This window comes from Scomber scombrus, chromosome 11 (assembly GCF_963691925.1).
Source record: "Scomber scombrus chromosome 11, fScoSco1.1, whole genome shotgun sequence".
NCBI classification, from domain to species: domain Eukaryota; kingdom Metazoa; phylum Chordata; class Actinopteri; order Scombriformes; family Scombridae; genus Scomber; species Scomber scombrus.
Window position 1 is genome coordinate 22,233,091 of NC_084980.1, and position 27,212 is coordinate 22,260,302.

The 27,212-nt window shown below is 37.3% G+C and overlaps 2 protein-coding genes across 4 annotated transcripts; both read left to right on the forward strand.

Annotated features, from left to right (window-relative positions):
• The first annotated feature begins 263 nt into the window (after nt 1-263).
• LOC133990793 (acyl-coenzyme A thioesterase 3-like) lies at nt 264-4,367 on the forward strand. Of its 3 annotated transcripts, XM_062429199.1 has the most exons (5): nt 1,005-1,015; nt 1,521-1,575; nt 1,730-2,215; nt 2,534-2,736; nt 2,922-4,367. In XM_062429199.1, exons 3-5 carry the CDS (start codon nt 1,759-1,761, stop codon nt 3,528-3,530), a joined length of 1,269 nt encoding a protein of 422 aa, XP_062285183.1. In that variant the 5' UTR covers nt 1,005-1,015; nt 1,521-1,575; nt 1,730-1,758; the 3' UTR covers nt 3,531-4,367. The 3 variants fall into 3 exon arrangements, with proteins under 3 accessions (XP_062285182.1, XP_062285181.1, XP_062285183.1); XM_062429198.1 differs by having other exon boundaries at nt 264-1,575; nt 1,748-2,215; XM_062429197.1 differs by having other exon boundaries at nt 264-2,215.
• Nucleotides 4,368-8,962: 4,595 nt separating this feature from the next.
• Nucleotides 8,963-11,147, forward strand: LOC133991039 (acyl-coenzyme A thioesterase 2, mitochondrial-like). The gene is made up of 3 exons (XM_062429488.1): nt 8,963-9,419; nt 9,760-9,962; nt 10,548-11,147. The coding sequence occupies exons 1-3, from the start codon at nt 8,963-8,965 to the stop codon at nt 11,145-11,147; spliced, it is 1,260 nt and encodes a 419-aa protein (XP_062285472.1).
• Nucleotides 11,148-27,212: the final 16,065 nt, after the last annotated feature.

Genomic DNA, 27,212 nt, shown 5'->3' on the forward strand with positions numbered 1-27,212 from the left:
GGACTTTCTTTTCAATGTGCAATCCACATTTGTGCAATTTTTAAAAAACAACAAAAAAAAAACAAACAGATTAGTGATAAACTGGAAAAACATGTAATCCAGAATTTATAAAATCAGAATAAAGCTTTAGACACATGACTGAATAATTTAATAATTATCTCTAGCGCTTATGGTCACACTGATAGAACATCCTTCCTATAATATTCACTGAAGGTTGTTGAACCAAGATACATTTAAAATCTACTGCATTTTAACGTCAATGCCTTTTAAGTGCAAATCACCAAACATATTATTATTAGATCAGATTGGGATTTTACAGTCATGTCTTTCTGTTTTACCACTTCCAAAAAAAATAAATAAATTGAAATATATTTTTCTGCAGGTTGTCCACTTGAGGGCACTTGTAGACTTGATGAGGGTTTGGACAGACAGCAGCACTAGCAGACTTTACCGGGAAAACGCCCACAAAGTCTGCAAGTGTCCAAGTACAGTGAAATTGGATTCATACTCAGGTTAATTGATCGCAGTTCAGGGTCAAACTCACAGTTTGTTGAAAATGATTTTGGAGACTTATTGACCGTGTTAAGAAAGCTGCAGAGTTTTTTCTAGATAATTATCTGTTATTAATACCATTACACTTCCTGTCAATGCTTCACAACAAAACTTCTATGCCGGTCAAACCCTGTGAGGCTTTTATTTTGAAGCACTTTACTGTCAGCCACGTGACCATCAGCTTCAGCAACTCGCCTATAAACGTGCCTCTTGCGACTGTACGTGATTGTTTCAGTTTCCGTCACTTTCTGTTGTTTAAGGTAACAATCGTGATCAGAATAAACATTTCTGCAGCTTCTTCTCTGCGTCTGTGTCACTGGTAAGTTTATTAATTACAATTAACTAACAGACTACAAGAGCACGACAATAATGTAATGTTAATGCTCTGTTTGAACTATTGCCTTAATGTTTAAAATGCCTTCTAATAGGTTTGGATGCGTTATAATCTAACTTTGAATCTCAGGTAAGTGGCTGTTTAGTTAACACCAGTAAGGTTAGTGTAGTGTTGTACACAAGGTGAAACTGAGCCCTGTTTTTAAACTAGAGTAAACTGAGCAGGCAGTGGTGGAAGAAATACAAAACATACCAAAACCACAGTGTACAGATACTCCTTTTTAATACTCATCATGTGTTTTAAATCAAAGTCCTTCATTCAAACTTCTACATACTATATTTTGAACTGTCACTACACGACTATGCTATTTTCCATTCATTAAAACCCATTGCCAAGTCGATGAACTCTGCAGGTGATAAAATGAGAATCATCATTTATTTTTGGTAAGAGCTGAGTATCTGATTGTGACATGTAATCACTTCTGTTATTGATAATCAGCTGTTTTTATAATAGTTTCAGTGTTTTGATAATTTAAAAAAAATAAACATACTAAAATATTCTCACTGCAGCTTCTTAAATGTGAATATTTTCAGGTTTCTTTAGTCCTCTATGATAGTATACTGAATATTTTTAGGTTGTGGACAACGTTGGTCAGGACAAAACGAGACGTTTTAGTCTTTGGACTTTGGGTAACAGTAATCAACATTTTTCATAATTTTCTGACATTTTATAGAAGAAACAATTAATGATTAATCACCATATAAGCAACAAATTAAATTAATTAAAAATGAATGAAAATAAGTCAGAATTCTAATATTGTCATTCTTTGCATGATTAAATTAGATTATGTATTAACTGTAGTATCAGAAGAGATGGCCTCCCAGGTCAGACTGAGGCTGCTGCCGAGTGCCAGATGTTTGTTCGACGAGCCTGTTCATATGAAGGTGACCGGGCTGAGGTCGAGACAGGTGGTCACCATGAAGGCCAGATCAACAGACGAGAAGGGAGTGGTGTTCAGCTCCTCAGCCACCTACAGGGCTGATGGGAGCGGGGAGGTCGATCTGGAGAGAGACCCCTCACTCAGTGGGACCTACAATGGAGTTGAACCCATGGGTCTGCTGTGGTCCATGAGGCCAGACACCTTACACAAAAGGTTTCATAAAACCAGGTCACTAAACCCTCATGTGGTGAAGTTCTCTGTTCATGAAGTAGAGGGGGAGGGCAGGACGCTGGCAGAGGCGACCAATGAGCGGCTTTTAATTGGAGATGGCGTCACCAGGCTTCCCATCAAAGAGGGGAACATTCGTGGAGTCCTGTTTACTCCTCCAGGTTGGTCTATGTCTCTTTCTATGTAATTACTTGTGTGTTTAAAGGATAATCCCAAGGAGAGGTCACAATCAATAGTCAATCAATCTTACTAATAACTATTGTCTCAATACATATATCCTGATATAGATTAAGCCTTAAGACACAGACATCCATTGTTGCCCAACACCACTTTTGAAAACACAGAATACTTTTATTTTATTTCATATAGTTTTCGGACAACAATGTTAAAATACATTTATCAGGCAACTAATCATCGTCTGTCACTTGGGGCAAAGTGGTAAACCACTTTACTTTTTAATTACTGTACTTTGTTTTTAGGACAAGGTCCATTCCCTGCTATCTTGGATCTGTACCATTTTGGGAGAGGTTTGTCAGAGAAAAGAGCGTCTCTGCTGGCAAGCAGAGGATTTGTGGTTCTGACTGTAGCGCTGTACGGCCATGATGACATGCCGAAGAACATCAAGGAGTTCCATCTGGACTATTTTGAAGAGGCGATACAACTTTTAAGAAAACAGGATAAGGTGAATTGTTTGAAGTAAATTTTTACTGAGGTGAGCCAATGTCCTAACATTTTTAAATTTCATACTCAGTGGCTTTAAGATGAAGAGCCATTCATGTTTATCTACTAAGGAGTCCGTCTTTGTGAAATAACAATATATACTAAAACTTTCAGTTTGTTGTTTTTAATTTGTCTTTTTTTCCACAGGTCGGCAGTAAAGGAGTTGGAATAATATCAATTTCAAAAAGTGGAGACCTTGCACTTTCAGCAGCCTCTTACCTGCAAGGTGTTGATGCCACAGTGTGGATCAACGGCTGCAGTGCCAACACCGCTTTACCTCTTTACTATAAGAAATGCCAGATCCACCCTCCCTTAATGTTTGACGTCAACAAGATTATTCAAACTGAGTCAGGAGCTAGCATAATCAAGTATGGTGGTGATAATCCTTTGGCGGAGGAGAAACGAGCCACCCTGATCCCCATTGAAAAGGCAGGGGGGCGTTTTCTCTTTATGGCTGCAGAGGACGACCTTAACTGGGACAGCAAAGCTTATGTGGAAGACATGGTGGAGAGACTGAAGCGTCATGGGAAAGAAAACTTTGAAAGTGTGTGTTACCCCGGAGCGGGACATTACTTAGAGCCACCTTATGGACCCTACTGCCCCTCCAGCTTCCACGGTTTCATAGGCAAGCCAGTGATGTGGGGTGGTGAGCCCAGGTCCCACGCAGCAGCTGAAGTCCACATGTGGAAGAAGATCCAGGAGTTCTTCAGAAATCACCTGAGCTGTGAGGCTACACAGCATACAGCCAAGTTATAGAATAGAAAAGACATGGCAACAGATAAATCATGATATCTTGGCTAATAACATGTCTGTCAGTACACATTAATGTTTTGAAAACATTTGAAAACAAAATACATTCCACTAACTAACAGTTTAGTTTATTTCAGTCATTTTAAATGTAAGTAAATATGTGTGTAAAGCATCTCCATTGGAAACAGTGACAAACCAGAAAAAGGCAGTTTAAAAGGATGTAGGCTAAAGCATTAGCTTATAACACAATTTTACTCCATTAACTGATAAACATCTTTTTTTTGTTTTTGTTTTTTTGATATGCCGATTCCTCCTAATTCATACTGACTCATTTGAATATGAAACAGCCTCTGGATACAGTCTGGAAGCATCTATCATCATCATTTATACATTCATTGTGCAATTTTAAATAAATAATGTCTTGGTTGGTTCATTTTGGATTTGTAATTGTTTTGTAAGCGTTTCCCCAAACCTCCACACAGTAGGTAATGTATAGAACTATTAAAGAATGGTACAATATGCGTATTGAGTTTGGATTGAGGATTGTTTTGTGTAATATTGCTATCGTGGTGTATATGTGGTTTCTAGCATAGTCTGTGGTCTTAAACCCTTTCTATTTCAACATTATTTAACATGAGTTGTATTTGATTATTATTTATTATTATTTTTCGATTTCCAAGTATAATAAATTAAGTTGTTTTGTTTTTTTATTAATATCAAACCATTGTTTTAAAGTTTTCAATTTGGTTTCCACTATATGTTAAAATTTGAAAACTGAAAAATCATTTGAGGCTAAATTAGCCGCTACAAGCACCAGAGGCACTCTGGACTGTAGACACTGGACTGTACCAAAATATCCTGTGTCAAATATCCTTTGATTCAGTGTTGTAAAACAATAAAACATGAAAAATTCCACTTTAAGTACATTTTGTAACTAATACTTGTTATTTAAGATTGTCCTTTTGTGTTGAGTATTTTTACACTGCGGTATTAGTGTTACTTTTACCTATTAAAAGATCTTGGTGCTTTTACAACCACTCAACTGTTGGGGGTCGAGTTGCATTGTGGTTACTGTAGGCGATAAACCGAGTCATTAGATTCATAATGAGTGCGCATGGTTTGATTTGCATGAAGGGCTCTGAACCGGGTTTCTTACAGCGTCTTATTTTCAGTCTTATTGCTATTTCTGCCTATTGGGTGTGGTCTAACATGCTCAGTATTAAAAAGTCTCAATACTCCAATATGACAGAGGATACCACAGGGTATCATAATCCTGTGGTGTCCTCCTTTTTTTATTTTACTGTTGCCTTTCTTATCTACTGAAGGTTTTTGTTTTCTGAAGACATGATACATTTGAGCGAATGATTTACAAATGGGCACCGATTATAAACCCTACAGATTTACACACAGCTGTATATTTTTTTCAGCTGTTCCCAGAGATTTATAGGAGAGTAGTGTTAAATCACATGGCTGTATTTTAAGAACTAAATATAGGCTAAATCGGTGGAGTGGGCTGTTATTTTAAGGGCCTTTCTCTCAGGAGTCATTCATTCATTTCGCCACTTGATGGTGATATAAGCCACTCTAAATTTCTAAATGTGTGGTCAGGCTGCTGTGATACAGCAATCAGAAAAACTACCTGTGAAAGAGGACTGAAAGCACCGACAATATGAAATAAAATCAAAGTTGAATTTTTTTTCTCATTTATTTATTTTCTAGGAATGTTTCAATTAATTTAAAATGACCACAATATACTGTAATAATTTAAATCTGCATTGTAAATATTGTTATTGATTTACTTTAACTATATATATTAATTAATTGTTTATTATGTTGTATCACTGGATGACACTTAATCACATTACCAAAAAAGATGTAATCACTATAGCAAGACGTACATATGCAAGATGTATAAAATGAAATGATGACAATAAATAAAGTATAAAAAGAAAATAAAGGCAAGGCAAGGGAGCTTTATTTATACAGCACATTTCATACACAGGGGCTACTCAATGTGCTTTACATAAAAACAAAACATCAGGGGATGATTAAACAGTAAAAAAAGAAAACCCAATTAGAAAGTGAAAACAAAAAACTAAACTATGATTTGCTTTAAACTTATTAAAAGAACATACAGTGCAAATGCAATATTACGATTCTAAAGTGCTTCAAAAGAGCTCATAAAGCAAATAAAAGCTCATAAACTGCAGCTGGCCATTTTAAGCCTATTCATAAAATCACAGTCACAAACTACATAAACAATATTTAATTTAAACATATTCTGCAGGCTACAGACGTTTTTATAGTTCCTTTTTCTTAATTGACAGGTTTAAATAGTCAATTTGTGTCTCATTCTGTGACAGAAAGACGTTGTTATGTATATACACTCACCAGCCACTTTACACACACCTGTAACACCTGCCTTAAATCCTACTTTTCAGTTTTTAGCTTCAGTTGTTATTGACAATGTCACAAAGATGATAATTCTGCTTCAGAATTTAGGTCGTAGTGGTTGGTGGTGTGTATTATATTGAAAAGTGTTCCTAATATTTTGCCCCCCTCATGTACTTTATCGTGTCTATGGGAAAACTGCTGTTTGGGTCATAGGAGGATTTTTCACTGCAATACCGCAAGTGACCACTGGGAAAAATCGGCTGCATGGCTGTGAGGTGACATCTTTTTTCTTCTTCATGTTTTTGATGTAGTTATTCATAATTGTTAAATTTTCAGGTTTACTGTTTCAGTGCACTGCTGTCATTTTATACAATAAAGTTTACTGTTAAACTGTAACAATATCATGGCCTCCATTACATATCTTTGTCACAAGTGTTTGATGACTACATTATAGGGATCATAAGAAAAAACTTGTGTTTTGTTCTATATATTCTGTAGCCTATAAGATTATCAGCCAGTATACCGATCATGGAATGGTTACAATTCCTAATATCACTATTGGCATAGTTAAAACAATGAAACCTCTGTGTCGAGACCAGCAGGAAGACTGGAGCTGTTTTCATGGGGAAGATGTATCAGAGTTCAGAGAATGAAATTATATAAAGTTTTCACTGCTTTACAGTAGTTTCACAACCTACAGCAGTGGTGTAAATTAACTAAGTACATTTACTTAAGTGACACACTCTATTTACTTAAGTAAATTGACTTGAGAATTTCACTTTGATGCTACTTTGTACATCTGCTCCACTACATTTATTTGACAGCTTTAGTTACTTTTCAGATAATGATTTGACACAATAGATAATATAACAAGCTTTTAAAATATAACACATTGTTAAATATTAAACCAGTGGTTTCCAACCTTTTTGTCTTTTGACATCTTATAAACGCAGTGTGTAGTCAGGGTTACATTTCAGATGTCTATGAGTTGTTAACAGCTCAACCAAATAGTGATTTTCTCCTCTAAACTTCTCACATGGTTTCATTTCAATAAATGTTCAAATGATCCAATATTTCAGCAAAAATCAAAGATTAGAGAAAAAGTCCAAAAAACTGAAAACACATTTGTGTATCAGAATTTAGTTTTTTTCGTCTTTCCTCTCCCATTAATCATCTAAGAACCCCTCACATTTATCTGCTGACCCTTTGGAGGGACCCGACCCCTAGGTTGGGAACCACTAGACTAAACTAGTTAACTGTATATAAAGTAGAGTAAACTAACTCCACCTCCAGCAGCAGAAGTCAGAGGGGACCTGAAAGAGGTAATTTGTGGACAAACAGGATTGCAGTGTATGTGGACACATGACAATAAACTGTCTTCTGTCTTTGCTTAAACTTCTGCAAGGCTGCAGGCACACTGCTCATGTGCCAAATCATTTGCAATAAATCAATATTTACACCCACACACACAGTCCTTGGAGGAACACCGTGTGCTGTAACAGATGAGATACAATTTTCACTGTGCCCCATCAGGAGCCCGTGATGAACATAAGGGACTTTCAACCCACATTATAATCTCTTTCACTCTACATGAGCAGTTGTTTTAACTGCAGGTAAGTCACATTTCTACTTTTCAGACTCCCTCTCCCTCTCTTTAAAGGGAAAGAAAAATAAGGACAGATAAAACTTGTTTCGATATTTAGATTTCATGATGACATTACATTGTGAGAAATTAGTCTGCTCTGTGAGAAAGTGCTTTCTTTACTGAGCATTTGTGGGAAGTCACTTAGTATTTAATGGACTAAGATAAAAATCTATTACAGTCCTTCCTAATCCTTATATGTTAATTTGCACTGTAATCCTTCTGTGTCCTCTGATTTATGGCTCTGCAGTTAGCCCTGGTCTTGTCAACTTCCATAAAGTAATACAGACACAAGTCTTTATGTGAGGCAAGGAGAAACAGAGAGGAGAGGGCTTTGTTTTTTGTGTCTGAGTGGACTGATGATGAAGTCTGGGTGGTTTTTGATAAGTTGAAGTCTTTTATTTTCTTGTTTTAATTGGTGATTCATCATCTGTGCACCGGACAGAGATATGTGTCTGATATGTGTCTGCAAATTTACTTCTTTACTTCTTTTACTTTACTAATCAACTCTCTCCGCTGTTTTAAAATGAACTAGCTATTGCATGACTTTAAAGCTTTTTATGCATGTATTATAAATGTGTGTGTGTCTCTGTGTGTTTGACAAGTATCACAACTTATAGCTCTCAAACTCCGAGTCATACTTTAAATGACAAACTACGTATACAATGACTCTGCTATCTAATACTTTTTTTTCACGTAGCCTAAATCCTGTTCCTTTTTTAAACACTTTTTAAATCAAAGTGTTATTATGATTAACAATTTAGAATATTTAGAAGAAATGGTACACTTGATTTTTATAAACAGGATATATTCAGAGTTATTGTAAACATAACTGAAAAGGAAAGGAAGAAAAAAAATCACATTGGAATAGAAAAAAATGAAATGCAGTTTATTCTGCTGTATCTAGTGCAAACACAACACACAAAATATAGTTACATAAACAAAATGGTATATATCTATAAAGCTAAATATGCACAAAACATTAATAAGAATGAAATAAATGAGTCAAAAATCACACATTAGCAGATGGTAAAACTCTAAGATCCTACCCCGCCATGAAAAAAATCTCTGAAGGTAGCATAGATCTATTCAAAAGGTCAGATAAAAGATGAATTCAAACATTTTAATGTCTCATTCACTCTGTTTCCACTGAACTGAGCATGTCTGTAAGCCAAATTTTGATGCAAAGTATTTTTCTTGTTCAACAGAAAGACTTTGGGTTATAAAAATGTATGTCTATAGGCTGGACTGAGATGATCTTGAATCTTTTGTGTGTTTTAAAAAAAGAAGAAGAAAAAAGACAAACAAGGTTCAGCACAGATATATATAATGTATCTGTTTCATCACATTTTACAGTACAAAGTCTAACCCGGTGAAGAAAAGAACAGTAGCTTAAGAAGAGATGGCATCCCGAATCAGAGTGAAGCTGCTGCCTAGCGCCAAATGCTTGTTCGACGAGCCCGTTCAGGTGATGGTGGCCGGGCTAAAAGCGAGGCAGGTGGTCACCATGAGGGCCAGATCCATCAGCGAGAAGGGGGTAGTTTTCAGCTCCTCGGCCACCTACAGGGCTGATGATAAGGGGGAGATCGACATGAATAAAGACCCCTCACTGAGCGGGAGCTACGTCGGGATTGAACCCATGGGTCTGCTGCGGTCAATGAGGGCAGACACCTTGCACAAAAGGTTTCAAATAAACAAATCACTAAACCCCTACTTGGTGAAGTTTTCTGTGCTTGAAGAGGAGGGGGAGGGCAGACTCCTGGCAGAAGAGACTAACGAGAGGCATTTAATGGGAGAGGGAGTCACCCGGCTCCCAATCAAAGAGGGGAATATTCGTGGAGTCCTGTTCACTCCTCCAGGTTTGTTGCTTTATTCTTGTCTTTTTTTTTTCAGGGACAATGTCAGAAGAGACAAAAAAACATCAAACCTTTTTCTAAGTCCATTCTTGTTCAAAACCATATTAAGTACAGACAGGTGAGCAATATCATTGCATTAGCTTAGCACTGACTGAATTTAGCATTGACTAAATTCCTCTGTAGCCACACTGGATTTTCATTGGCATGCCATCATCAGCATGCTCACGAACAGTAATAATAGCAGTGCCAGTTCACGCTCTGCATACAAAACATGAAAACTGAAGATGCATCTTGACATGAAAGATTTAAATCATTTCGTGCTCTCATGTGTCCTCTGATCCAGGACGAGGTCCATTCCCTGCTGTATTGGATCTGCACACTTTAGGGGGAGGTTTATCAGAGAAAAGAGCTTCTCTGCTGGCCAGTCGAGGATTTGTGGTTCTGACTATAGCTGCGTTTGGCTTTGATGACATGCCGAAGAGCATCAAGGAGGTCCATCTGGATTATTTTGAGGAGGCAATGCAGTTCTTAAAAAACCTTGATAAGGTGAGCTCTCTGAATTTCCTGAAACTTGATTTCTAAAAGTAAGGTGGCCCAGATGTCCTTCTCCTTAGCTAACTCTCTCCTGAGGCACAGAAAACAGTGAACGACTCCCTTTTCGAGACTCACAGGTGCATAGAGGCAACCCTCTGCTTCAACACTGCTATGAGTAGAGGTGAGGCCAACTATATCTGGCATTGCTCCACCTCCTGCTCTATTTCCAGCTCCCTTCCAACTAGAGGCACTTCACGTCTCTGTTTACTTAGCCAAGGGTCAGCATGCCAAGGCCCCCGCTAAGGCCTCATCCTTTGGCAATGCACCTGACCAGACCCCGACAATTGTGGGTGTCTGGTCCACATGAGAGCAGCCTCATACTGTTGATCTTTGGGCTGAGCCTGATGGTGCAAGTCACTGAGCTCCTGTCCCAAGCCAGACCCAAAGAGAGTCCTGTCTCCCTATTCCAGTCAATGTTGCTCTTATCTGGAGATGCCACTGAACTCTTAAGTTTAATTAAGTGCAATAGAAGAATAAATATTTAAAAACAAATCAGCATTTTTGTCTCTTATAATTTACACTTTGTGTTTTTCACAGGTGGGCAGTGAAGGAGTTGGTGTATTATCCCTTTCAAAAACTGGAGATGTTGCACTTTCAATGGCCTCTTACCTGGCAGGTATTGATGCTGTAGTGTGGATTAATGGCTGCTGTGCCAACACAGCTCTCCCCCTCTACTATAAGAAAAACCTACTTCACCCTGCGTTAATGTCTGACATCAGCAAAGTGATTCACACTGAGTCAGCGGCCGACATATTCAAGTATTGTAATAATGATCCTTTGGCAGAGGAGAACCGGGCCACCCTGATCCCCATTGAAAAAGCAGAGTCCCATTTTCTCTTTGTGGCTTCAGAAGACGACCTCAACTGGGACAGCAAGGCTCACATGGATGAGTTGGTGGAGAGATTGAAGCGTCATGGGAAGGAGAACTTTGAAAGTGTGTGTTACCCTGAAGCAGGACATTTCTTAGAGCCACCTTATGGACCCTACTGCCCCTCCAGCTTCCATTGGGTTGCAGGCAAGCCAGCCATGTGGGGCGGTGAGCCCAGATCCCACACAGCTGCTGAAGTCCACTTGTGGAAGAAGATCCAGGAGTTCTTCAGATCTCACCTGAGCTGTAACGCTACAGCCAGGTTATAGATGCAAATACAGTTATATAACCAAACATCAGAACCACTGATGACAGTTTAATTAAGTTGATTTAATGGTAATACAATTAAAGATGCAGTGTGTAGAATTTAGTGGCATCTATTCATTTATTCTTTGTAAGATCTTAGAATAACTAATTTATAATTTTAAATTGCATGTACTTTACAAATTCCTTCTATCTATATAACTATAAATTGGCTACTCACTAAGCAAAGGAATGATTTCTATGCAGGGAATAGTGAATGTGGGAGTGAGACCAGACATACACCAACAATGTATCATGTTTGAACAACTGCACTTTGTAAACATACTTTATGGAGCCAAAATTAGTAGCTCCAGTAAGAAAAGAGAAAAAAAACGTCACCAACAATATTTAGAAAACCCTACCTTCAAGTGAAGTGAATTGGATTTGATAGTTGATGTGTTTTTAGTGACTCATCATTTGTACATTCACTGGTTGTAAACAAGAAGGTGACAGTTAAGTATTGGACAATATTTGCATCATGGTTATGGTGACAAACTAAAGAAATAAAGTAGTATTGGTAAAAGTTTATATTTTCAGACTTTAAGTGCAAATTACAGTGTATATTTTTGTTCAAAAGGAAATTCAATATTTGATTTTATGAACTTGATAACTTCACAAAAGAATCGTAGTGATCAAAGCATTTTCAGTAAAATGCTACATATCTTCTACCACAATCATTCAGATGTTAATATTAGTAATATAAGTTAATATTTTGGAGATATTAGATTTATACCTGTTGAAAACAATTAAGAAAGACAATATCATCTCATATTGAATGTAAATTCTTAAATTGTAAAGTGATATTTAAAAACATTTTCTCAAGCACAATGATATAAATAAAAACTTAACACCGATGTCTTGTAAGTTTTGGAAAGAATTGGACTGAATAAATGTGTCAATATGAATCCTAAACATTTTCTCTCTTTTTTATATAATCTATGGTCGTTAAAGTTAGAATCATAAAGACAATTCTATGTCAAAAAATACGTATCTATTAAATTTTTACCCAACATTGTTTCAGGTTCCACTTGTAAAATGGATTGTTTTTACAACCTGCACTGAATACTCACATTTTTCAGACATTGGAAAAACACTTAATATAAAATTGTGAAGCTTGTACGGGTTAATATTGTTTTAATCTTCCTTTCAGTCTCACTGTATAACACTCAGCAGCTGCAAATCACCTGGAAACAACCTTTACCAAAGAGAATAAAACAAAAAAAGGAAATGAGAGGCAGGGAACAAAACAGGAGTTGTTGTTATCTATATCACCCTGATCTTTCTTTCTCGCTCGCTCTTCAAAGACAACAGATAACATGTTATTGTTCCTAGCAGGCTCGCTACAACACAGGTTAATCAAGATAGCAGAGCCAGCCTTGATCTGTGTCCTCAATTTATTAAGCAGCACTGTTGAAAAGCTTTTTCTCTCTACCCCTCCTCTGTTCTTGGTGTTTCTGTATCTGACTATTCCCTTTCTATCGTTTCAGTGACAAAGTGGTCGCTCTTGAAAGGAAGGGGAGTGGGTTGATCCAAATACAGCACCTCCACTAATAGATGTACCAAGCATCATAAACTCGAAGTTAAGGTTGTACCTCAGGTTGTGTTGTCCCTCAGTAAAAAGTGGATTTATATGTGTGCGTTAGGGATTTATGGTGTAGCCTCTACTGCTACTTGGTATATGTTTGAGCTGATGTGCACCTCCTTAAAAAATTGAATTGCACCTTTGGACTTTGGCGCCTACTGAGACCACAAGAGTTATATTGGTCAGCTTGGAGGGCCTGTGTTTTTCTCTCATACGTTTTATATGTTGTCAATAATACAACATCAAGTAAGTTGAGGAAAGTCACAATAATTTTCTTTTCATTAACGTGCAGGCCAAAAGTCACCTGAACATTACACCCATATGTGATTGTTGATCAACTCATTCAAAAACCATTGGCTCTTATCTGCTTGTTGTCTTGTTCAATCAATCAATTATTCAATCAATCAACCAATCAATCTTTATTTATATAGCCCTAAAACACAACAAAAGCCATCTCAAGGCACTTTTCACATAGAGCAGGTCTAGACCGTACCCTTTAATCTAATTTAACGAGATCCAACATTCCCACATGAGGAAGCACTTGGCGACAGCGGCAAGGAAAAACTCCCCTTTAATGGGAAAATACCTCAGGCAGAGCCAGGGTCTAGGTGGGCGGCCATCTGCCTTGTTGAAAAAACAGGGGCCCTCCCCAAACAGTGGCCTCAAATTGGGAAGCTTGTGTTGTATCAACTCTCACATGTATGTTGCTTTGGATAAAAGTGTCTCCTAATTGAAATTGTACATTGGAAAGACGCTGTGACATGTGATGTCATATATAGGTTTGCATTGGAGCCAGTTTGAAGTTGCTGCTTATGGTTGGCGCCAAGTTTTCTGTTTGGAGCCAAAACCTTCCAAATAAGGAGTGCAGAGTGTTGCATTTCATGGTCTGGAAACATACCGCGCTACATCAGACCGAGGTGAACGATAGCTTACTGGGAACACTCAATAATAATGAAAATGTTTCCTCTTAACTTGCACTTGTTTTCCTTCATTTTTGAGTTTTAGGTTTTTATTTGTTCTTATTTATTTATGTATATGTGTGTTTATTTGTGTATATGTATGAGCTACTGGATACATGAATTTCTCCAATGGGGATAAATGAAGTCTATCTATCTATCTATGAGCAGAACTATGCTCACGCTGTAGGTTAGGGTAATCAAGTAACATTAAAATTGACGAAATATTGTGACAATAGTCCAACTCAGTGTACCCACATCTTATTAACAGAGCAGTAATGTTCAGCATAACAACCAGCACACTTATTCGAGGGCCTGAATTTAGGGATTGAGACCATATATTGACTTATAGGAAATAACGACATAGTATTTCTAGAGAACAGTTGGAGCCAGGGACTATATGGTACTTTTGCATTTGCTATAGCCTTAAGCAGCGATAATTACTGCTTGGTTTTGACTGAAGACTGACCAACCAGCACATCCCGTCACACTCTGTCCTGCCACATAAGGTTATGTTCGTTTAGTTTCAATATTTATTTGTGTTTCCTGTTTTATTTTGGTCACTTACCTTCTTTCAGAGTTAAAGGTACTTTATTTGTCACACATACAGTTGTACAGTAAAATTCAGTCTCTGCATTTAACTCATCCTAAGTACTAGGAGCAGTGGGCAGCCACTATGCAGCGCCCAGGGACCAACTCCCGATCTATGTCAGTACCTTGGTCATGGGCACTCCCAGGAGAATTAACCTAATTTGCATGTTTTTGACAATGGGAGGAAAGCCATGCAAGCACGGGGAGGACATGCAAACTCCACACAGAAAGGCGGCAGCCGAGTATCGAACCAAAGATTTTATTGCTGTGAGGCAACAGTGCTAACTACCGAACCACCTGTGTGATTGCCTGACCCGGTTTTAAATGCATAAAAGTACTACATAAATGTGTTAATTGCATCAAGACTTTTTGACTTTGTCAGGAACTGCTATTTAAACAAAATAACTGCATCTGTATCTCATTGTCTTCCCTCTCCTGGTGTATTTAGTCTGTGTCTTCCCCTCCTTCTGTGCCCGATATTCTTTGTCTTAGTGTGAGAGTTCCAGCGATTTTGTATTGTGTTCCTAGTGTTTCGACCTTTGGTTTGTCTATTACTTACCTTTTGTCTGCCGATTTGGATACCTTTGCCTGTTTGACTGATTATCCATCTACCGACCTGGTTCTGATTAACACACTTGAAATTGTTCTTGCTGAAGTCTGCTTTGTGGGTCCACTATTAGTTTATGCCTGATACTGTACTACCTAGTGCCATGTTGCTTGCTAACATGGTGTGGCCTTAGAGATTGAAAATGCAGAACTAATATTTTGAATAGTGTCTGTTTTAAACATTGCTGCCTGAAATGCAGCAGGAAATCAATGATGTTATCTATCATACCAAATACCAGGAGACAGTATGGGAGGTAGTCTAATTATGGTGTATTGTCGACTGAGGCTCATTATGGAAGCAAACTCATGATCCGCTGTGTGCTGTGTAGACTCATTTGATCATATGTTGTCTTGCTGAAAGCACGAACGACAAAAACACGTTGACACGTTGATTCTATGCAATTTTTCAACCTCGCTGCAAAGCTTGTGTTGTGCGCATTCAGGTTCATCCACTTGACTATTTCAAATATATGTAATCTCTGACTAAATTTCAGCTAAATAGTATCACATAGACCCTCACAGATGCTTGCTTTTTCATCATTTTAACCTTCTTTTACCAGCTGTGTTTACTAGCTCTGGTTATCCAGAGTACAAAACAGAGAGACATCAGAGCTGTGTTGGTTTTAGCTGTGTGAATTGTACTGATGGAAATTACAAGGCTACCATGTCACCTCTGTGTATTATTAGGCTTTATGTAGTCTACACCGTGTAATTAGCTCAGCAGGCTAGCAAGGGTTGGTGGCATCTCTATTCTCTTCTGGTGCAGGTATATTTAACTGAGTGAGTATAAGAGAGAAGGACAGTCTTCTGCATGTCTTTATGGTGTATTCCCATACTGTATTTCTGATCATGCACATATCAGTTCAACTTGTCTTTAGGCATTGTTGGCATCAAAAGATGGGACACAATGATAACATAGAAAGACTCAACCGTGCTTTAAAGTCGGATAGCTCTAACTCTTGAAAGCCTTTTAAAACTGAAACTTAAAAAGAGTCTCCTGCACTTTGCTCAATAATGCATCACGTGTCAGCATCTCTTTCTTCAGCACTTCAAGATACTTTAAAGAAAGCATTTGGTTTCTAGCAACTGTTATATTCATTACTGAATGAGGGGAAGATCCCGCATAACTACTTATTTAAATCTGACTGGGAGTCATCACTACATTTGATACTAACCTTTTTGATCCTTTGAAATGGTGCTTGAAAAAAAAGAGTATTTTTTTGTTCAGTTTACAAAGTGAAAATCACTCAAACAATAGATCACAAGCTTGTTTGAAGCATTCTGTGATATCGACATTATGTGATGACAGATTAAGACTGAACAAAACTGACATCATGCTTTATAGTAAGGGACAGGCAAGTTATTCAGTCTTTTTGTTTCAGCCTTCACTGAAATCAATAAGGAGCCAAAAAAGAGGGTCTTTTCCAAATACATCTCTCTACACTTTAGAATGAAACTTGTTTTAAAGGGAATATTGGTACCACTTTACAATAAGACCACCCTTATAAAAGATTTATAAATGGTTGTAATTGAGTTATGAATTAGATTGTAAACACATCATAAACCATTAATTAACAATTGTAAATGAGTTATAACCTAATTTCCCCATACATCAATGCAGGATCACTATTTGGCAAGATGAAGGTAGGCTATACTACAGTATTTTTTATCCATCTAGGTTAAATAAGTTAAATCAGATCTTGTTATTCTCTGTTAGTCACTTTGGCAGTTACCATATTAGTAAATGGTGATATGCTTTACACTTTACAATAAGGCTCCCTTTAGGCAGATAAACCAAGGATGTTGCCTGATGGACAAGACAAAGCTATTAATGATTTAGAATGGGTTCACAACCTAATTAACAAGCCAATTATAAACCATTCACAAAGCCTTTATAAGGGTAGACTTATTGTGATGCGGTTCAGTAGAGGTCGGTCCAAGATGTTATTAGCGTAGCTTAGCACAAACACAAAGGGCTCAGACACAGGTAACCTCCACCAAAATAGGTAAAATATGTGTTCCCTACTGCTCCAGTTGTCTTATTCATGTATCTTACTAGCAAGAAAACCACCAATACATTTAAGAGTCAGGTGGGTTTTGTGTGGAGGTATTATGGTGGCAAATTTAAGCTACATGGCTGTGTGTGGTGAGTGGGTTAATGTTTAAATTGCTTAATTTCACGAGCCAACTGCTTATTAAGCCACAATATCTTCTTTGTGTTTACATGTGTTGGTGTCACGTTAGCTGGTGCCAAGCTAGAAGTGTCCCTCTGCATGCTAAATGGATACTAAACAGCGCTAAACATATCCTGGAGCTTACTGAAATGAATCTTTAAAATGGATAAACACATGGATTTCCCCCAAGTGTCATAGTATTTAAACTTTTTAAAAAATCTAACGACAGCACAGAGAGAGATTTTGCATGGTCACTCTGTTGATTTTTTTTATAAACCATGAAGGAAATCCCTGTTGTAGTCTTTGATTTCCTGAATAAATGAACATCAATAAATAAACACAGCATTTGATACACTGTTTTCATCCAGCAACATTAATTGCCTGATCATTTACATAACCAAGAGCGGCTCAAATCCTTTTTTTTATCTTGTCGTGCCCTTGTTTATTTCCCTGCATCACACATTCAGTACCAGCAGAGCTACCGTATCATCTCCTGTTTAATTCATTTAACAAGGACACAAGGAAGCAGTGATTCCAGAAACATTTATTCAAATCCCCCGGCAGTTCAGTGGCCCGTGTGTTTGGCAGCGCTCCTCATGCCTTCGCCAAGATGCAGTCGACGAACCGTGTGAGCCAGGCTTTGAAAAACACTGGATCAAAGACTTCCATGTTTCTGGTAAAGGCATAAAAATTGCTTGTTCATCCCACGAGTTCGGTTGTTTAAACTGATCCCACTGAGACCAGCAAAGGTTCACTAAGACTCTGCAATATGGACACCAGGCAAAGATTTCCATGTGTCAGAGCTGGATGGAAGTGCTCATATTTATAGTTTTCTGAGTCATGTCTGTTATTGCTGTGTAGATTTATGTATTTATACAGAAATACAATATGATTAAGAGAAAATGCAGCTTAATAAACTCATATATTTCTCTCTTTCCGTCTCTCTGTCTGACAGGTCCATGGTAATGTATTTTAATAATATCCATGAGAACTATCTCTACCTCACAGAGAATGAACGGTTTTTCCTAATGATGTAATACCTCATTTAGCCTCACGGGGGTGCTATAGTTGAACATTTTGAGCTCAAACGCAACATTACAAGTGTAATTGGTCCAGTTTTGATGGTTGATGCATCTTGCTTAACTGGAAAGAATCCTATTAGACTGCATAAGTCAAATCAATGTTACTTGTCTTAAATATTATTCAGTAACCAGTTTTCATGGATTTAAAACTACTCAAGTAAAGTACAAAAGTTAATCTTTTTTACACCATAGGCCTAATTTGTCCCTTTTCTCAGTACCATGCTGTGAATACATCTCGCCCCCTCTTGGTTCTGCAGCTTTCCAGCAGGATGTGAGTCTGCATGAATAACTCCCAGTTAGGTGCTGATGAGTTTTTAACTTGGACCAGCTAACCAATGAAGAAACGGATGCTGCACATGGCAGGCAGCTATAAGTCTGTATTTTAGGAAAATGACAGACAGATGGGTTGTGTTGGAGTGTTTAAGAAGTGGATTGGATGAGTCTTTGGATGTGTGTGCATTTGCAATAAAGAGGGGAAGTGTGTTATTAAACAGATAGATGAGGAATACAGCTGAACAGTTGCACATCATACAGTTTGTGAAATGATCAGTTAATCTCTATGAAACAGATCAGCATGCAATGAAATTAGGTGTAACTAACAATTATTTTCTTCATCAGTTCATCGGTTATGAAAAATGTCAAATTTAATAATGAGAAGTGCTCCTTGTAATTTTTCACCGCTCAAAGGGACATTATCAAATGTCTTTTTTTTTTTGTCTGACTAATGGTCCAAAAACCAAAAGATATTTAGTTTACAATGATATATTTGAAAAGAGAAAAGCAGACTTGCATTTTAGAAGCTGTAACCAGCTAATACTGAGTATTTTTGCTTAAAGAATGACTAAAATAATCAATTGAATATCAAAATGCAGCCACTCCTTAAAATAAACACACAAATACCTTTTCGGACATTCTATTCTATTTTATTGTATTTTATTTATTGCTGTTGTGGTTTTCTTTTTTGTCTTTGTAATTGACTCAGTGTCATTGTAAATTAGCCTCACCCTCTCAATGATCTATTGAGTATAAATAAAGGTTACTTCTAAATACTTGCTGATTGATTTTCTGTCAAACGACTAATTGTTGCAGCTCTAAATGAAAACATACACAAAAAATGTTGTTGTGCAAGAGGAAGTTTACATTTAGGTAAAAATCTGGTCCCATCAGTAATTTTTTGTTCCTAGGTCCACTCTATCCTTGAATCAGAGATGAAAGAGAGAGAATTATTATGGTAGATTTCCTGAATCATACTGGATATCCATTTGTCAGACTATAAAATAAAAAGATTACGCAAAAGAAACCGCAGAGGCTGTGAAATCATTTCAGATCAATTTAATGAAGCATAATGTTCACATTAAAATGCTACAGAAGACACAGTTATGGATTATATAGCTCTAATCAAAATTGCTGTATGGCTCTTAGGGGTTGGACTTTTTTTGTGCCTGTTATCTTCCTTTCTTCCTCATCATATTACTTTTAAAAAGTGCAATTAAATGGCATGTCATAATTGGCTCAAGAAGACAACTTTTGATGGAATACAGCGAAGCTTGGTGAAGTTTCCATATGTGTGTGTGCGTGTGTGTGTGTGTGTAAAAGATAGCGAAGCCTCAAATGAACCTCTGGCCTCATTTTAAGAGCTTGTGACAGCTATGAGACAGGAGTTCAAAAGAGAGAGTGAGTGCAGCGGTTATATAATGAATCCTATAATAATAAAGGAAAGATGAAGACAGACGAGGAGGTGTCAAGAGGGGGGGAAAAAAAGGTTTCATTATATAATGTGATCATGAGGGGTGACAATGGCAATGACACTTTCAAAATGACTGAGTTGCTTTCTAAAGATAAAGTACAAAGTTATACGCATGTCACTTGTGGGATTTTGTGTGTTTTCAAGCAAATTAGGTGAAGGATAAAACCATGAAAGGCTGCGGAGCAGCAGATTTTAAACCTCTGTGAGTGAAAAATATCAAGTACATTTTCTCCTCTGTTTGCAGCTGCTAACATTGTGCCTTTGAGCAAGACATGAAACCCCATAGCTTCTACAGAGAAGTGGCTGAATGCTGATTGATGGTTTCCAGGTTTAACTGATTATTATTATATAAAAAATGAAGAGAGCTTTTGCTGAAAAAGTGAAAGAAATAAATGAGTTGAGTTTAGTTTCCCTGGAGTCTCGTCCTTGTTAGAAGTCCCAGTTTCTCCTTCAAATAGACAGAATATCATCTCCTCTACTCTGCTGGTTCCTATCATGCAGAAGGTTGAAAGCTTCCATCAACTGAGTGTCAGACCAGTAACTATTTAACAAGCAATTTAATATAATATGATGCCAAGCTCAACAGGGAAGTCCAAAAATTCATGTCATGTAATTCATTTTTCAACTTTCTTCCCCCTTTCTTTTTTTCTTTTTTTATACTGAACTCTAGTCAGAAATATACTGTCAGGATTCCTGATTGTTTCCAGTGTTGGAGGAAACATTCAGATCTCCTACAGACACATATTAGAACAATAATGTGTGTCTTATAGGTTTATAATTACCATGTTAGATTAATGAAATTCCTTCTCCCTCATTAAAATCTATGGATATGCAAATATATTAAATTTCAGAAGTTTAACTGCTTGACACACAAAGTCAATCCTCAGTGTTTGTGCACTGGAGGCTTCAAGTTAAATACTTGACCAAGACTCGCTTCCAAACTAGTTGTAACATCAGAAATCTTGCTCATAGGGCTTCCCTTTAATATCAGATTTTTATTGAACTCAGAGGATTTTTTCCCTGAATGTGAAAAGAGCTTTTCAATGTCAAAACTCCCCCCCAAAAAACGCAAGTCATGCTAAAAAGTACTCAAAGTATCAAAAGTAAATAAAATGGGCAATTCATATCATATATTGTGTATGGAAAATCTTTATTGGCAAAACAACTCACAGTTAGATGAACCTAGTGGTGTATTTTTATTTAATTGTTAAATTAATTTTGGGGTAATTGTGAAGTAATCATAAGGTACTACTCAGTATGATGTATCACTTTGCTTGGGGGTGCCACAAAAATAAATGTTTAAGTAATTTGTAAGGAGTAATTACCAGTTTTGTGCTGTTAAGTGTGTCGTTTAGAGATACTCAGAATGGACTCATGAAGAAATCTTTCAAAGCGATCAATTCACAGATAATTATGAACTAACGATTCTCCCAGTCTGTTCTCTACTAACTCATTATTATATAGTTCTGGTTATGGGAAGTATTCATCAATTATCAGCTCGTTCCTGATACATTCTTTACTCATTCTCTAGTAACTACACACAGTTTAAGTACTGTATCTGTAAAAGATGTCAGCTTTTTAGTTAGTGTGTCATTATTGAGATTTATGAAAAAGTTCTGGACTTTACATGAATTAATTAGTTACGATGAAGACAAATCAGTTGCACCAGTTTTGAATGTGTGTGCTAATTAGCCAGATAAATTAATGAATTATTGATGGATGGATATCTGTGCCTGTCTCAATATGACACATCTAAGTAGGAAAGACAATAAGCCTGCAGTGCTCACTGACAACAATATCAGAGGCATTTAACACATTTTCAGTCATGGTATGTTTATCAAACCTCCATTCTGTGTGTTGTCGGTGTCGTTTTCTTTGTTGCTGCTGCTGCTGCAACCCAATTTCCCCACTGAGATCATTAAAGTCTAATCTAATATTATTGTTTGAACTGAAGACACACACAGATGTGAGTGGAGATGATGATAGCTATTCAAATCCAAATCAACATGTATTCAGAAAATATGAGTAGACAATTATATGAAATTGCAAACCTGAGTATGTACCCCCGCTGCTTGGAGGCACGTTTTCTCCATATTGCATCGACAAGGTTTAGACCCAGCAGCAGTCATAACTCAGCGTCTGCACGGGAACATTATGTGTGTTTTCCTCGGGTGGTTTTGAGGAGCGAGTTGGATCTCACACCTCACTGGTCAGAGCTCTGCACAGGAGAGGGAGGCTGATGGACATATTTAATCAATACTAACACACGTCCATCTCTACACACTCTGTGCTCACACATTGTATACACATAAAGTAGATTTTCTGAGCAATATACTGAAGCTGTTCTCCTGATATCGAGTCCTTGACACTGTCTTGCACAAGCTACTTCTTATTTTTCCTCAACATTTAAAAGACAAGAGTCACGATGAAGTCTTAAACTCTTCAACAAGCTGTTTTTTCAGACCACATGTCCCAGCTCTTCATTGAATCTAAATAATGCTTATGCTGTAAAGTTTTTAAACCCATCAAATCAAAAATATTCTGTCTTGTCAATCATTTTACAAACAACATATTTGGTTTCTTTTGAAACTTTTTGGCTAGAATTAAAAAATAAAGTTCTTTCAGGTTGAAACAATGTTTGGTTTCTCATCGTGAGTTGTTGATGATGTGATATTGATGGAAAAATATGATAATAATTGTGTACTGTCATGGATTAAGTGAAAGTATGCTAGTTAGTCTTTCAAGTAATTTAATGGGAATAAATGGCTGCTTTTGATGGTGGGAAACATGCATCCAAAAATCCAAAAAACATGAATAGCAAGCTGTAATAAGAGGCCCAACAGTTGAAAACATACTGGCAAAAACTCAGGAAGGACTGTAAACACAACACTGTTTTTTGTCAGCTGTGTGTGTGTGTGTGTGTGTGTGTGTGTGTGTGTGTGTGTGTGTGTGTGTGTGTGTGTGTGTGTGTGTGTGTGTGTGTGTGTGTGTGTGTGTGTGTGTGTTTGCATGTAGACTGAGAGGTCTGGAAATAATTAAGATAAGGGCTTGAGGGGACGGTGAGGGGGAGGAAAGGGGGGAGGCTGACAGACATGCATCTCCTGGCTATATTTAGCTGAAGCTGCCTGAGTGAGGTATTCAGAGGGCGGGTCAATTCCTCTGCAGAGGTTGGTTGTTTTTTTTTTTACTATTTCTCTCTCTCTTCGTGTGTGTATCTAACAACTGTACCTGAGATACGTTTTTCCACAGAACAAAATGTGGAAAACAGATTGTAAGTAGGCGGACAGGGCAACCGGATATTAGTCTGAACATTAATCTACAGCGAAACTAAATACATTAAATTGCCTATAACAGACTGATGTTGCATAATGCTTTTATAATTACTGCATTTACTCAGAGGGTTTAATATTCTCACTTCCAATTAAAACACATAATATTGAACTACATCACGGTTGCTGCTGCAGAGCTGTCAACCCTGGCGAGTCTTTTCTCCCACACATTAAAAGACGAGTAAGACTCTGAATCTGCTACAATGAAAATCAACACAGCTACTGTAAAGTGTTTTCTTTTTTATTCCACCTGAATCATTTACTGAAGCAGTTAATGAAATTGATTAGTTGCTGAATTTCTGTATTGTATCTTACATTCACTGTCCCTATGTAACACTCTTTCTTTTTAATTCTAGATATAACGCTCGGCAAAATGCTTCTGCGTCTGTTTTGAGGAGAGGATCAACATGGAGACGGTGCGCCCCGAGGCATCGTAACCAGCACATCGTAAAGATTGAAGACTCCACCTCAGCAGCATTAAACCTGGAGAGAGAGAAAAAACGAAAGAAAGAGGAAAAAGATGGAGGAAAAAGAGAGGAGATATGTGAAAGACGTGTTCCAGTTGGGTGGAGGAGAAAGAGAAACAGAGATGAAGGAAGTTTTAGCAGTAAAACTTTTAGACGTACTGCAGCTGTAGGCCCAAATCCATAGATGCATTTTTAGTGTGATGTTTTATGAGTGTTTTCCTACCTTCCAGGCAGACGATAGTTTCCATTTCAGTAGATTTGCAGTATTTGAATCAGTATCCATACACTCGAATACTTTTATCTGTGCCAAAGTGGCATTGTTGTTCAGACTTTGAAGCGCTTTGTGCTTTTCAAACGTCTCACCGTGCAAAGATAATGTAACTTCTGACAGAGAAAATGAAGACAAGACACTCATTACATTACGTTCACTTGACAGGCGCTTTTGTTCAAAGCAGCTTACATTTTTTATACACATCAGGAGGCATATGGAGTTCAGTGTTTTTGCGTAAGGATACTTTGATGTGAACAGGAGGAAATCAAGCAATTAACAACTGACACGCTCTAGCATCCGAGCTACAGCTGCCCACATAAAAGAGCACCTATATTACCTGAAGCAAAAACCCTTTAATGGGCCTTTAAAGCAGCTATAATTTATATTTTTAAATAACAATCTATCAAATGACAGTTTGTAATGCAGGAGGTGTCGCTCATGGTGATGAACCTACAGAGAATTATCAGCGACTCTGCAGCTCTTCTCATCTTTACGGAGCTTTATAGTGAATTTCAGCTCTGCGACCCAGCATTCTCATATAGGATCATTACATTTTGGGTTTGTTGGACCTTATACTTCATTCTGCTGAACTCTGACCTGTTGACCTCGTTCGTATGCACCTTTTTGTGCCACCTAGTGGCAGCAAAAGCACAATTCGGTATGAAAAAATCAGTGTAAAAACCAAAGGAAATAAAAACTTTTATACATTGGTGAATTAATTATGTTATACAGTAAAATAAACACATTGTCCCCATATGAGGACATTATTTATTTAAAAAACTACTTCCTGTTCAAAAATAATCCTTAGTTTTTGTACTTATCAGGTCCTACTGATCCCAAATATCTAGGGGAAACTAGAAAATGCAAACCAAACAAAAGCTCGAGTCTCAGGAGGTTAAACCAACATTTTAGTTATGTTTTAAAAGCATGCATTTGTTTTTTGTGTTTTAAAAGAAGCATTATATTTCTCCCCAACAAATTACCTGAAGTTTTCACACTCTGAAAACAAAAATGAAAGAAAAGGACAAAAAGCTGTTGTATTTGCAAGCAACCAAAAATATGTTCATTTATCAAGAATTGAACACTCTCATTTTTTTTGTGTGTGACTAAGGTGTAGAGAACATTTTTTTTAGACACACAAGTGTTGGATTGGAGGTGAAAGTAGGAGATTTCTGATTTCCCAGTAAAAACACCAGTTTGTAGCCGCACACTCACCTGGGAGCTGCAGGAAAGTGGGAACGGATCACATCAAGACAGCAGCACAGGAAACATGTAACCCAACCCCTTCCTGTCCAGCTCAGTTCTGAGTGTGTGTGTGTGTGTGTGTGTGAGAGAGAGAGAGAGAGAGAGAGAGAGAGAGGAGAGAGAGAGAGAGAGAGAGAGAGAGAGAGAGAGAGAGATAGAGAGAGAGAGAGAGATCATATCATATGATTGTGCGTGTGAGTGTAACTGTACAGATGTGAAGCTGGAGCCCATTTAACAAAAGTGATATGTGAGCGATGCTTACACGCAGATCGCATGGCAGCAGAGTCATGCTTCTCAAATGATGCAGATACGTTTGTGAGTCCCACAAAACACTCACATTCTCGTGCCGGGGTCATAAGCAATGCCGTTTGTTCTGATTAGTGAAACTTGTCAAAATTAAAGCGAGAGGAAATGATCTCATGTTGAAAACCGCAGGCCTCACGGTGAAACTCTACACTTGAGAGATAATGGCATGTGTTTGCGCATGTAGATAAAGGTTTGTTTATCTACATGCTACATTATGTTTTATGGCATATTTGCCTCCATTGTGCGCACACACAAATCCAGAGTGGGAATATCAAATGAAAAAGAGTGCGGATTAATCGGTAATAAAGGCTCTTACATGTTAAAGGATGAAGAAGAGCCAAAAGTGGGTTATAATCCAGTACTTCTTATGATGGTGCATCAGGAGTGAGCTCACCATCTTGGAGAAAAGGAGATTTTGTGTGTTCAAATTTCTGAATGAACACATCAAACTAACTATTTGATCGACAGGCACCATCATCAGACTTGATTTTGTAGGATTTGATTTTTATAAGGAATTTAAAAACACAACAACTCACAACGAGCATCGTGACATACACAAGAATCCCTAAAGATAGCACTTGAAAGTATTACTAAAAAACACTTATTTCCAAAGTGGAGGAGGCGTGCACAACTCAAACAACACAATACATGCAACATCACAGGATAAAACTATTGTTCCCCCCAATTCAAACTCCCTGTCTTGAAAGTGAAACATCAATTCTCCCCACAATGCTGTCTTTAACTTTATTTTAAATATTGCCTTTGTTTGACTTTGTTTAATAAGCAGAGGATCAGCTTGTTCCAAAAGGAGATCCAAGTGTAGAAAAATGAAATAAAGTGCTAAATAAATGTCCCTTGAACATGTGTTTATATGTAATTTATGACACAGTAAATGCAAACATATCAAAGTGTGTATCATATCATTATACAGTACTGTGCAAAAGTCTTAGCTTTGTTGTTTTAGCAACAAATTCATATTTAATCCATATGTATTTTGCAGTCTCTTTATTAAGATACAAACAGAAAATAAAGGAATTATGGAGAGAGCCGGTTTCCTGCTATTGCTCATGTGAAAGGAGAGCTCACACTAAATATTTGCAACTATAGCCAACAGAAGCTGTTTTTCTTCTGTTTTTTAATACTGCATACACATTTCCTGTATTTTCTGGTTGTATTCTAATAAAAAGACTGAGAAATAATTATATATTGTCATTACAGCATTGCTAAAACAACAAATCTAATGGTGGCCTAAGACATTTGCACAGCACTGTATTTCACTTTTTTATGATTTTGTTTAAATTTAGGCATTTTGGAACTTCCATACATATCTGGATAAAACAAAATAAGGACAAAAATCCATATCTAATGAAGAAGCAACATTCATTAAAATAAACAATATGGCAATACAGAAATGGATAACTATGTCTGTAGCCGTCCAGACCTAAATACCTCTTGATAGATTGATAACATTTTGTACAGACATTTATGTTCCCCAGAGGATAAACCCTATTAACTACGGTGATTGTCTGACTTTTCCTCCAGTGCCACCATGTGGTTTCTTTTAGCAAAATATCTAGAAACTATTGGCTGGATTAACATTAAATGTGGTCCAGACCGTCATATATCATTTTCTACGAGATACTGTACGTCTCATGTGATCGCTAAGTCAGCTGCT

Coding starts and splice junctions, on each gene's coding strand:
- LOC133990793 (XM_062429197.1), top strand. CDS start 1,678: ATGAAAATAAGTCAGAATTCTAATATTGTCATTCTTTGCATGATTAAA. Junction 2,216..2,533: donor AGTCCTGTTTACTCCTCCAG/GTTGGTCTATGT, acceptor CTTTGTTTTTAG/GACAAGGTCCATTCCCTGCT. Junction 2,737..2,921: donor TTTTAAGAAAACAGGATAAG/GTGAATTGTTTG, acceptor TTTTTTCCACAG/GTCGGCAGTAAAGGAGTTGG.
- LOC133991039 (XM_062429488.1), top strand. CDS start 8,963: ATGGCATCCCGAATCAGAGTGAAGCTGCTGCCTAGCGCCAAATGCTTG. Junction 9,420..9,759: donor AGTCCTGTTCACTCCTCCAG/GTTTGTTGCTTT, acceptor CCTCTGATCCAG/GACGAGGTCCATTCCCTGCT. Junction 9,963..10,547: donor TCTTAAAAAACCTTGATAAG/GTGAGCTCTCTG, acceptor TGTTTTTCACAG/GTGGGCAGTGAAGGAGTTGG.